Source organism: Mytilus trossulus, chromosome 10, assembly GCF_036588685.1.
Source record: "Mytilus trossulus isolate FHL-02 chromosome 10, PNRI_Mtr1.1.1.hap1, whole genome shotgun sequence".
In the NCBI taxonomy this organism is placed as follows: domain Eukaryota; kingdom Metazoa; phylum Mollusca; class Bivalvia; order Mytilida; family Mytilidae; genus Mytilus; species Mytilus trossulus.
In genome coordinates this window covers 31903055-31916356 of record NC_086382.1, presented here as the reverse complement: position 1 = coordinate 31916356, position 13302 = coordinate 31903055, and the positions used below count along the sequence as shown (strand labels likewise).

The 13302-nt window shown below is 31.5% G+C and overlaps 1 protein-coding gene across 1 annotated transcript in view; it reads left to right on the top strand.

The window, feature by feature from the left end:
• LOC134687214 (syntaxin-binding protein 5-like) overlaps positions 1–13302 on the top strand; it is a 92177-nt gene that overhangs the window by 74926 nt on the left and 3949 nt on the right. The window contains exons 21-29 of the mRNA XM_063547338.1: positions 97–123; positions 2375–2494; positions 3175–3297; positions 5424–5564; positions 6085–6185; positions 6975–7065; positions 8527–8731; positions 10331–10458; positions 12314–12435. Of these exons, the coding sequence (XP_063403408.1) occupies positions 97–123; positions 2375–2494; positions 3175–3297; positions 5424–5564; positions 6085–6185; positions 6975–7065; positions 8527–8731; positions 10331–10458; positions 12314–12435 (1058 nt within the window). The remainder of the gene's footprint in view (positions 1–96; positions 124–2374; positions 2495–3174; positions 3298–5423; positions 5565–6084; positions 6186–6974; positions 7066–8526; positions 8732–10330; positions 10459–12313; positions 12436–13302) is intronic.

Sequence of the window (13302 nt, the reverse complement as noted above, 5' to 3'; positions counted from 1 at the left end):
AGTTTAATTGGATTCATCATTAATCATATTGTATTTACCATGTTTAAATTATCAGCTATGTAAAAAGTACTGACAATATAATTATTGTTTTGATAGCCATTGTTTACCTCAAACCTGATTGTGGTGAGTCTGAAGCACATTTCTTCTAACCCTTTCAGCACTTAAAAAGTTATTGTTGTTGTCACATTTTAGATAAAAAGTTTCACATATTCATACGTTTTTCCTTTACAGTAAAAATTATTGAAATACTTATGTTATTTTACTTCCAGGAAAACTGTCACTCATATTTTCTTGCAATATGATATTGTTAGCCAATGGAAATATGTATACCAGAGTAAAAAAATGTTGAGGACAAATCTTAGAAAATGTTTGGTTATGATTACATTTTACCATTTTCATCAATCATGCCTCTTGTCCTAAACATGCATGAAATATTTGCCACTGGACAGAGTTAAGCAACAATCAATCAATCATCAATCATGTCTGCATTGGAAACTAATATAGCAATAGGCCTTTAGAAAAATCACGCTTAATTTCTTTAATTTTTTAACATTCGAAACATAGGATAGTGAGAACTATTTATGCTGATGTCAGCACCTAATAATTGTTAATGTTTGTGATAAAGATACTCAATGTATTTGCAAAGATGAAGAGAACAGGGTTGAAGTCATAAAACTTTGCTCAGTGCTCAGAGCACAAAAATCATACTTGAAACACCAAATCCTGTATTTTGATTGGTTGATTCTCGAGTCTGAGTAGAAAAATCTTGCTTAAAAGTTTTATGATCGTAAGGCCAGATGTATCAAAGTGTGTTTCACTTTTTCATGGTGCCTACTAGCTAAACATTATCCAAACATGGTCTACGCTGTTTGTATTGTTTAATGGTAACATATGAATAACAGAAAAAAAATTTAAAAAATACCAAACTGCGAGATTATTTTAAAAAAAGAGATAGGGGTCAAGAAAACATGACAATATTAAGGTGGTACCCAACAATTTCACTAAAATTAATTTGGCTCGTTTAATTTTCATAAAATTTTGTCAAAGTATTTATTTTGACCCTTTTACAGGAATATAAAAATTTTGAAAATTTTGAACCAACCGTTTTGTCAGAAAAATTACACTGGTTATATAGTAGTTTGACAACCACCAATTTTGATCATTGAGAGGCTTAATATATTCCTTTTACAACATAACGTAATTAAAATGTTTCGCTGACTTTACAGAGTTATCTCCCTGTAGTGTTAGGTACCACCTTAAGTGCTCTTGTATGTCATCTAACCAAACATATGGAAAACAACTGTCATATTCCTGACTTGGTACAGACGTTTCTGAAGAAAATGGAGTTAAACCAACTGATGGAAAACAACTGTCATATTCCTGACTTGGTACAGACGTTTCTGAAGAAAATGGAGTTAAACCAACTGATGGAAAACAACTGTCATATTCCTGACTTGGTACAGACGTTTCTGAAGAAAATGGAGTTAAACCAACTGATGGAAAACAACTGTCATATTCCTGACTTGGTACAGACGTTTCTGAAGAAAATGGAGTTAAACCAACTGATGGAAAACAACTGTCATATTCCTGACTTGGTACAGACGTTTCTGAAGAAAATAGAGTCAAACCAACTGAAAATTAGAAAGATATTAAGATGATTAAGTCCAAGATGTTTTATTTTATAGTTCAAGCATCATCACTGCATGTGTTATTTTTGCAGGCAAATTGTTCATTTAAAGCACAGTTTAACAATTTTATTATTGTTTGACTCACTCCAACTTTCTATTTAATTACTTATGCTTGTAAGCTCATTAATTTTGATTGGAATATTTTGTTTTTGTTAAATTACAAATTGTGTTAAAAATGTATTGAGATGCATTGATCAGAGAACTAGAGTATATCAGTGTTAAAGGTAAAGCAATGAAGGTTCCTGGTGAACAATTTTATGAAGAGCATATTTGTCAATTTTAAGTTTTTACAGTATAACTGGTGAAAATACATAGTCTTTTGCTATTTCCATCTTCATGGTTATTTGTTTATAATTGAGTTGGATTAAAAGATTTGGTATTCAATGTTTTTTGTACTGTACAGTGAACAAAAAAGGCATTCTGCCATTTATCTAGAAATTGTAATGTTATTTTTGCAGGTTTAGAACCTTATAAACTTGTTAATGCTTATGGAAAACACACTTGGTGATTGATACTCATATTACCAGTTTGTAAATCCAAGGCACAAATTATCACAATATATAAGTTTTTTAAAAAGTGTTGCTTTCATCAAAATAGAATGTTATTTTTTCTCCTTTCAAATATGTTTACATATTGTTAAACATTTTAGTATTAAAAAGAAATATTTTTTTTTTTTTAAATTTCAGATAAAAATGATGGTGCATCTTTTTCTCGGTCCCGTAGTTCTAGTATGTCAAGTTTAGAGAATGTCTCAAAAGAAGCTATTCAGTCTCTTATCTTTGCTGACTCATATACCAGAAAAACAGGTAGAATAGAATATGCAGCATAAAAATTGTAATATATTTCGAGGTCCAAGTAATGTACCTTGAAAAAGTAAATTCCATAGATAATTGGGCTCTGAAGCTCTGAAGCAACATTTCTATGTTTTAATTTATCTTTGTTTATATCAGTAATGTCCTGGATGAATCTGACAGCTGATGACTGCATTTGTAAATTGTTATTTAGGTCAAGAAATATTTGTTAGACCTCCCAATAGTGGATGAGTTTTACCCTTGTCCCAAAATTGGTTTCCGTTCACTAATAAGTTAGTTTCAACTTAATGTATGAAAGTTATCTACAATGCTTATTTCCACAAAACACAAGATAATTTTAAATTTTTGGTGTGTGGCGTCACTTTTACTGTTCTTGATTATGAAACGTATACACATAATTACTACAGAACTCAGATTTAGTACAAATATGGGTAGCTTCATTTTTACAGTGCTTGAGTTATCTCCCTTTAAAACATTATTTGTCAGCGGGGGCATCATTTATGTCCCTTGGACAGTTCCCCATTAATTTTGAGGCACCCAAAAAATACTGAAATTGTGTACAAAATATCTGGGAAACAAAAAGCTTGTCTTTGTAATATCAGATTGTAATAAAAAAAAAAGTAAAAATAGTAATTTATAATTGATACATAATTTTTTTCTTCTTTTGATTACAGATAATTTTACCTGCCCATGTCTCTGGGTAGGTACCAGCCTGGGTTCAGTGCTGGTAATTGTGCTAAATCTACCTCCCCCGGGAGACCAGCGACTTAGTCAACCTGTGATAGTCTCACCCAGTGGTAGGTAACATTATTAATTAAACACAAAATTACAAATTCATTCAGAGAGACTATGTTTCTTAAATGTGCATGTTTAAACCATCCACATTCTGTGTGTGCCTGTCCCAAGTCAGGAGTTTGAATTTAGTGGTTTTTATTGGTTTCTAAATATTAATTACTTTTTAAGTATGGTATGGGTTGTTCAGTGTTGAAGGTAGTACAGTGACCTTTAGTTGCAACTTTCTGTGTCACTTGGTCTCTTGTACATGTCTGATTGGCAATCATACCACATCCTTTTATTTTTATGCCCCATTTATGGGTATTATGTTTTCTGGTCTGTGCGTCTGTTCGTCCTTGTGTCTGTCTGTTCGTTCATCTATCTATTCGTTCCTCCGTCTGTACTGCTCAAGGTTAAAGTTTTTGGTCTAGGTAGCTTTTGATGAAGTCCAATCAACTTGAAACTAAGTACACATGTTCCCTATGATATGATCTTTCTAATTTTAATTCCCAATTAGAGATTTTACTCCATTTTCATGATCCACTGAACATAGAAAATGATAGTGCGGATGGGGCATCTGTGTACTGTTGACACATTCTTGTTTTATCAGTTCTGAACCACAAAAGTCAAAAAAAGATTTCATTTATTTTGACAAATCTTTCCACGGTAGACAATGAAATGTATTATTAGCTCACCTGGCCCAAAGGGCCAAGTGAGCTCTTCTCATCACTTGGCGTCCGTCGTCGTCCGTCGTTGTCCTGCGTTAACTTTTACAAAAATCTTCTCCTCTGAAACTACTAGGCCAAATTTAACCAAACTTGGCCACAATCATCATTGGGGTATCTTGTTTAAAAATTGTGTCCGGTGACCCCGCCAACTAACCAAGATGGCCGCCATGGCTAAAAATAGAACATAGGGGTAAAATGCAGTTTTTGGCTTATAACTCAAAAACCAAAGCATTTAGGGCAAATCTGACATGGGGTAATATTGTTAATCAGGTTAAGATCTATCTGCCCTGAAATTTTCAGATGAATCTGACATTCCGTTGTTAGGTTGCTGCCCCTGAATTGGTAATTTTAAGGAAATTTTGTTGTTTTTGGTTATTATCTTGAATATTATTTTAGATAGAGATAAACTGTAAAAAGCAATAATGTTCAGCAAAGTAAGATCTACAAAAAAGTCAACATGACCAAAATGATCAGTTGACCACTTTAGGAGTTATTGCCCTTTATAGTCAATTTTTAACCATTTTTCGTAAATCTTAGTAATCTTTTAGAAAAATCTTCTCCCCTGAAACTGCTGGGCCAAATTATTTGAAACTTGGCCACAATCATCATTGGGGTATCTAGTTTAAAAATTGTGTCCGGTGACCTGGCCATCAAACCAAGATGGCCGCCACGGCTAAAAATAGAACATAGGGGTAAAATGCAGTTTTTGGCTTATAACTCAAAAACCAAATAATTTAGAGAAAATCTGACATGAAGTAAAATTGTTAATCAGGTCAAGATCTATCTGCCCTGAAATTTTCAGATGAATTGGACAACCTGTTTTTGGGTTGCGGCCCCTGAATTGGTAATTTTAAGGAAATTTTGCTGTTTTTGGTTATTATATTGAATATTATTATAGATATAGGTAAACTGTAAACAGCAATAATGTTCAGCAAAGTAAGATCTACAAATAAGTCAACATGAACGAAATGGTCAATTGACCCCTGTAGGTGTTATTGACCTTTGTAGTCAATTTTCAATCTGCTTCCTTTGTTTAATATTGACATAGACCAAGGTGAGCGACACAGGCTCTTTAGAGCCTCTAGTTGACTGTTCCTATTCTTGTACACACTGATGCCTAGTTGAGAATTGAAATGTCGAATGTGTCAAAGACAGTTACTCAACCAAGGAGTAAAAAGCAGCTAAAGGCTGTCAATGGATCTTCAATTCAGTAACAAAATGTTCACTCTGAGGCAGACTTCATCTAGCCCCTAACGGATTTCTTATATTATAATTAAAAGGGTAATTTAAATTTTTGTGCCTTGTTACTTTTTCTTTTGCAATTACGAATAAGGATACAGACTTAACAGTAGCAATGTAAAATGAATTAGCATACTATCCAAAAAAATAAATCAAAAGTAATTAATTTCTTTATATTTTAGGAACAATATTTAGGTTGAAAGGAGCAATATTAACCATGTCTTTCTTAGATTGTAATGGGGTGCTAATTCCTTCCATACATAAGGCATGGAGGGACAAAACAGAACAAAAGGAGACGCCAACAAAGGAACCGAAAACGCCAAGTAAGTAATCCTTGCTAAGAAATCTTTTATTAAAGTAGGGTATTATATATTGGAATATTTAGTCTCAAATAATAATACCGAATAATTAATACATGCAATAATTTCTGAATTTACAGTATATCTTATAGCTTATACACTACCTTTAGTGTCAAATTGGTTAAAATTTTTCCATGATTTGTCATAATATACTTAGTGTGATTCGTCAAAATCGGTCAAAATTTTTATTGTCTAAAAGAAAGTGTCCATTTCATCGTAATGCATCAAAAATTACTGTTAAGGTCATTTGGCAAGAATTTTTATCGCTATTTGTCATGAAGGTACCGCCATTACCACCCTCATGTATAATGAATCCAGTGTAAAAGTAGATAAACATACTGTAAAAAATAATAAAGCGACATACAGGCGTTTTGAATAAATATTACAGGATAAAATGTTCAGTTGGTAAAATTGTCAAGATGTATTACCTATAATAGGAAGCATGAAAGATATCAACTGTAACTTGTGATTTCTTTATTTTTAGGACAATTGTCTATGGCCCAGAAACCAAGGATCTCACCTACTTCATCAACTGAAGTCTCAGATAAACAATATGCTGTTTTATGCTCAGAAAAACAAGCAAGAGTATGTAACTATTGTTGACTACTAATCCATGTGCTTGAAAGGTTTTCATTCATAAATAATAAGTTATTTGTAGAAAATTTGTTATACATGTACTAATAAACTTCATGTCAAACAAATTTTCATTAGTTTGAAAATATGAATCCAAAATCTGAAAAATGTTCTTTTTGTACCTCAACAAAAAAAATTCATAAACATGTGTGCTTTATACACATTCTCTAACCAGATAACAAAAAATAAGATTGACAAGCAAAAAACATTTGAAAGCCAAGAAAAGTCAATAATTCAAAAACAATAAAATCTGGTGTTGAAGTCATAAAACTTTCTCGAGTCAGTTTTTGTACTCATACTCCAAAATCAACCAATCAAATGCTGAATTTCATAATTCAAGTATGAGTTTTGTGCTCCCAGCATTGGGAAAGTTTTTATTACTTCAACCCCAGAGCACAATATGGAATTTTTATTAGTAATATATTCAAATACTATGGACAATTCATCGAATGATTAGTCATTAGATAAAGGTACCATGCATATTTATTACCAAATTCAGAAGAAAAAACAGTCAATCATTTATTTTGCTAATTAATGTACTAACATCTGTACATAAAAGAATTTGAAGTAAATAATATGTTTAACTATTAAATAAACCAAAATTTCAACTTATCCTCCTTTCAAACAACGTGATGAATAAGCTTCCATCAAGAATCTAAATATTAATGCACATGATAATCGTTTATTGATTGTTTGTAAAAACAAACTTTAGATTTATAATGTGTATTTTAATTTTGCCAGGTTGTGTCCTTGCCATCTCAGTCATGTCCATATAAAACAAGGATCACAGATTCATCGTTTGTTGTACGAGCTGATATTGTTTCAATGAGAGGTATTTGTCATAGAAACGCATTAGATTGAGAATGGAAATGGGGAATTTGTCAAAGAGACAACAACCCTACCAAAGAGCAGAATACATCCCAAAGCCACAGATGGGTCTTCAACACATGAGAGAAAATCCCGCAACAGCTTTGCTGTCCCTTAAACAAAAATGTGTACAAGTTCAGTAAAAATGAATGTTGCACTAAACTCCATATAAATGATTTTTTGGTTAAAAAAATAAGACTAAGTCTAGAGGCTCATAACTTGGGACAGGCCTTACAATTTGTATTGATTTGTGAGTGGCTAATGATTTTGATATAACTTGGTCTAAGGTCATGTTTACTTAAAACCTATTGTGTGAGACAATATTGATATTAGTTTAAAACCAGAACATAAATTATCTTTATTTAATAAATGGGAAATAAAAACTACTCCACTAGGCCACTATAAGCTTTTCACTCCTCACCAGTAAAATACCTCACTATGTCCGTCTGTCTGTCCGTCTATCCGTCAGTCTGTCCGTCAATCTCAATAACAATTTACGATTATTGCTTAAAACTTTAAACGCTTCTTAGTTATATTAATCTAAAGATCTGTATACTTTTTTGGTGATGATTCAAAATTTTATTTTTGAGTTGTTGAGTATTTTTTTTAAAAAGGGGAGGGGATTTCACATGTAGCCTTGTATGTTGAAAAGGATTTATGAATATTGCTTAAAACTTTACACAGTTCTTAGTTATATTTATTTAAAGATCTGTATAATATTTGGTGATGATTCAAACTTTTATTTTACAGTTATTGAGTTTTTTGTAAAAAAAAAAAGTTTTTTTTTTCACATCTAGCATCGTTTGTCAGAAACTATTTATGATTATTGCATAATATTCACATACAAGATGACAGGCATATCATGCGCTCATGGTGCAGCTGTTAATAACATATTTCAACCGATACCTTACAGTCAAACATGTTCAAATTATACAAACATCATATGTGTGCTCATGACAAAAACATGGATATGAAAAAGTACAACTGAAATAGATACTGGATAACTTTAACAAACACCATCACAAATTGGTTAAGGTGGTACCTAACACTTTCACTCAAATTTATTTGGCAAAGTATTTACTTTGACCCTTTAACAAAAAAATTAAAAATTTCAAAAATTTTGAACCAACCGTTTTGTCTGAAAAATTACACTGGTTATATAGCAGTTTGACAAACACCAATTTTGATCTTTGAGAAACTTATAATTCCCTTTACAACACAACGTAATTAAAACGTATAGCCGACTTTACAGAGTTATCTCCCTGTAGTGTTAGGCTACCTTAAATCTTTGTCACCTCTCATTAGCTACTTGTAAATTTACCATTTTCTACATAAACAGACATTAATTGCTTTTAACAGATAGGTAATATTGATACTGTCAGGAAAAATAACTATTAATTTGTGAATAAAATATTTTGTATTTCAGATAGTGTTTGTTTAGCGTGTTATATTGCCAATGGTCGGATTATGACATTTAGTTTACCCAGCCTTAAGCCTCTTCTAGACATAGATTTTCTAGCATTAACAGACCTGCGGATAGCCCGAACATTTAGTTTCAGTAGTAATGGACATGCTAGTTATCTATGTTCACCAACTGAGATTCAAAAAATATCGTTTTCTGCTGACCTAAGGTAAAGTATAGATTATACTGTGTGAATAAGTAACAATACAAAAAATATTGTAGGTAAAGTAAAGATAATACTGCATGAATAATTAACAATACAAAAAATGTCATTTTCTGCTGACCTAAGGTAAAGTATAGATTATAGGTTTGTGACCTGGATATGGTTTTTTTCTATCGATTTATGAGTTTTGAATATTGGTATAATACTGTTGCCTTTGTTTATACTGTGTGAATAAGTTACAATACAAAAAATATCATTTTCTGCGACCTAAGGTAAAGTATAGATTATAGGTTTGTGACCCGGATATGTTTTTATCTATCAATTTATGAGTTTTGAACATTGGTATAATACTGTTGCCTTTATTTATACTGTATGAATAAGTAACAATACAAAAAATATCATTTTCTGCTGACCTAAGTCAAAGTATAGATTATACTGTGAGAAAAAGTAGCAATACAAAAAATATTGTTTTCTGCTGACCAAAGGGATATTCAAAATCATAAGTCAAGACTAACTGTCATTCCAATGACAAAAAAAAAGAAAAAGTTAAATGATAATTTACAAATCACATCATAAATCATTAAAGACTGAGCAACAGATACCTTATAAAAAAACAGGGATAATTTCAGGTGCTATGGAAGAGTAAGCAGATCCTGCTCCACATGTGACACCTGTTGCTTATATAATGATATTTTCAAATTTCTTGAGCATTGTTAGAAAAATGTTTTGCATGTTTCATCTTCATTATAGACAAAAACTCTCAAAATTTTCTAAAATGCTAAATTCTGAAGATGCAGTAATCTTGCATGCATTCATGATGTCAGTACCTACTGCATGTTCATTGTATTGCCAAAAACAGCCCATATTTTTTAAACAAACGTATTATTATTTCCTATTGAAGTTAAAAGTTACAACTTAAACAAATTTGTAAAAATACTATATTTTGGCACCAAAAAGGGGTCTAAACAGGCCTTCTTTAGTAGTTTTCTACCCTTGACTTGACTTGTATATGCAATAAAAAAAGAAGTTATTAAAAATATAACAAATATTGTTGAGATGGAAAATTAAAGTTGATGTTGCCTCCATGATGTAAGACAGGTTGTATTCTAAAAGTTTATACTTATTTCTCTAATTTTTGTGCTATTTTCACATTGCTTGAGCGGTGTGAGAAAACTATTTCTTCTCACTAATGAATATCTGTTCATGGCGAATGATAAGTCAAAATTTGAATATGACGTTGAAATTTCATGATGTCTTCTGCATTTTCCTATAGTGGGGTCATGAAAAAGGCGAACATGTCTGATGAGGTTGCATATACAGAACACAACTTTCTGAAAATCTTGGAAAAATAGGAAAAAATATCATAAGAGAAACATTCTGACACTATAACTTGTGTATTACAATATTTTTCCACTCTCAACTGTAAAATTTTAATTATTTAAAAAGTTCGACAAGCCTCATGCTTTAAATAATAAAATTTAAATCTCTCGGGTGGAGAAATATCGTTATACACTTGTTGCAGTGTAGGAATCTATATATATCACAGCACTTTTGTTTTAATTATGTTACTTAATTTTAATTAAGATGTGTCTAATTTTCTTTCAGTGATAATTTAAACGAAATGTTGGGAGATTTGTTTGTAGCAACATGTGACACACCAGAAGCTCCTAAACAAGGCTTCTTCAAGAACCTGTTTGGTGGTGGAAACTCAATCCTAGACAGAGAAGACCTATGTATGTTTTTTTCTATGTACTTTTTCCTTACTGTGGATTAATTATTATTCGTGGATACCAATTTTCATAGATTTTTCAGGGTATCTGTGAACCATGAATACAAATTTTCTATAAATCAAGAAATCAGATGTCCATGAAATTATTATTTTTTTCAATCCACAAAGATTTGTACCAACAAAAATAAATGAATCCACAGTAAATGAGAAAAATAAATAATGGGCTAAATGCATAAAGGAAAATACCAATGAAATACTTCACATAGAAAAATCAGTACAAAGATGGCTTTTTTTTTTTTTTTTTTTTACATTTTTTACCAAAGTTTTAGCAAACATAAACCCACCTTAAATTTGTGTCCTTCAAGTAAGTTCTCTTCAAGAGTACATTTCTTGTATAATTGTTAGGAAATTCATATTGAATGTTAATATCAGCATTGCTTGGAAGAGGTTGAAAGAAAAATATGTTAAATGCTGGGGCCATTGGGATGATGGTTTTTTTTATATGCGAGATATATCCATAATAGTTGTAATAAAAAATATTCATGTAGAAAAATAGTTCCTTGTTCATGTGCAACTAATTCATTGCTAACTTTTCAATTTCATTGTTGAACTGAATGAAAAAATAATGAACAAAATTCTAGACTAATGTATCAATGAAAAATATTCAACAATCAAAATTCTTTTCTTTACTATAAATGAAATTTTCCATGTTATGATTTTCTGTCAAGTAGTTGATTCTATTTGAATTTTAATTAGAGCTGTTTAAAAAATAATTGCACTACATAAGCAAGTTATCAAGCTTTAGAATGCATTTGAAACTGTCATACCTGTCAACTCACCCGTTTTTTGCGGGTGACACCCGTTATTTTCACCACTCACCCGGGAGTTTTTCTTTACCCGGCGGGTCCCGGGAATTTCTAACATTACCCGTTTCACCGGGATTTCTGACCGGAATTGTTTCCGGTATTTAGAAGTAATACGACCTTCGGTTTTATCGGTCTTTTTCAATGTAACCAAAAGTCAAAATGTAGGACTTGTTTACCTGAGCTACGTAACGATATTTTCAACAAGCTACAAGATGAGTTCAGTGACTATCAGTTGACCCCATTAGATGAACTTCCACTTTGCACTTCCCCTGAAACTGACATTGGTACATTTTGGGGAGAAATGTCCAAGTTGCATGACATTTTTCTAAACAAGCCAAGATTTTTTGTTTTGTCAAAACTTGCTAAAACATTACTGGTTTTGCCAAACAGCAATGCAGACAGTGAGAGGGCATTTTCTTTAGTAAAGAAAATAGCTACAGAGTTTAGGGCTGATCTTAATAAGGATACACTGTGTGCTCTTCTTTCTTGTAAAATGAATACACATTTGCATTGCTATGAACTGAAACCAAGTGCAGTTCTTTTAAAGAATGCCAAGTCTGCTACTATGGAATATAACAATAGTCTGAAATAAACTTGTATACATGTTCTAACTGTTTCATATACATATTGACTATATAAATTATATGTAAACATATTTTTGTTCTTTAATTGAGCCCGCAAAATGTTGTACGCGTTATGACCTGAGATTTTTTTTCTCAATGCAGGTCATGACCTGACTTTTCATTTTCAGAGGTTGACAGGTATGAACTGTATTTTTAATGTATACAATATTTTATGTATTTTGCAATAAACTTTTAATCGCAATATTTTATTTGTTTCAATTCGTTAATTTTTATTTTTAAATTTGGATCATAAAAGTTCTGTATTATCACCCAACTAAAATTGCTCGCTGAAAATAAATTGGGTCAAAAAACAATTGTAGAAACCAATTTGAGAAGTATATACATTATAAAAGATGTTACAATATTTTAGTCGGTGAATCTAGTGGTAAAGGGTCAAGAGGATTGGCTACAAAGATACCAGGACGAACTAACATGCAGTATCTACAAGCTGGAACTGTTGGAGTCACTGGAGAAGTGGCTAAGACAAGACAGGTATACAGTCACAACTTTTGTTTCTTGTTTTTCAAACACTAATTTGGGTTACACCTTAAATTTTCATGAATATTTTCAAAACTGGTCTTTCTATGTTTATTGACGTTTCTGTTAACTTTTGTGTGTTTTTGCCTTCTGTACTAGCCAAAGTGGTCATTGTTTGTTCAAAAACTTCCTTCAAATTTTACCCAAAAAAAATCTACGAGACGTGCTGAAAAATTGAGCACAAAAAAAAAGCCATGCTGTTTTCATATAGCCAGAGAAAATACTTCAGATAGAAAAAAAAACTTCCTTCAAATATTACCCCCAAAAAATTTATGAGTCATGCTGAAAATTGAGCACAAAAAAAAGCCATGCTGTTTTCATGCCAGAGAAAATACTTTCAGTAGAAATATTCCAGCTTCCTCAATAAATCCAAACTTAAAACTCTAATATTGTTTAGAATTTATAATTACACTGAAAAACGAACCATACAATGTATGCTTCTGAATATTGTATCAACTATGAACGAGTTATTTATGTAAAATGACATCACTTTATTGTCCCCTGTGCAATGCATTTTGGGGGATATGAAAATACTGGGTGTCCATCCAGAAAATTCATGTTAGCTCTCTCATGTGAACAGTTCTTGCCAGACTTTTATTTTTATAAAAAGTCATAAGAAACCTCAAATTAAAAAAATATATGCATATGTTTTTTATAACTAAATGGATAGTTTTCATAATACAACTTATGTACATATACTTTTTTCTGAGGAAAATTCTTTAATTTGTCCACATTTAGAAGAAGTTTACTTATTTTTAATTGCTTACTTCCAGGAAGCAATTTGCCGACATATTTTCTGTATGCATAGTAGCCTGAGTGTAA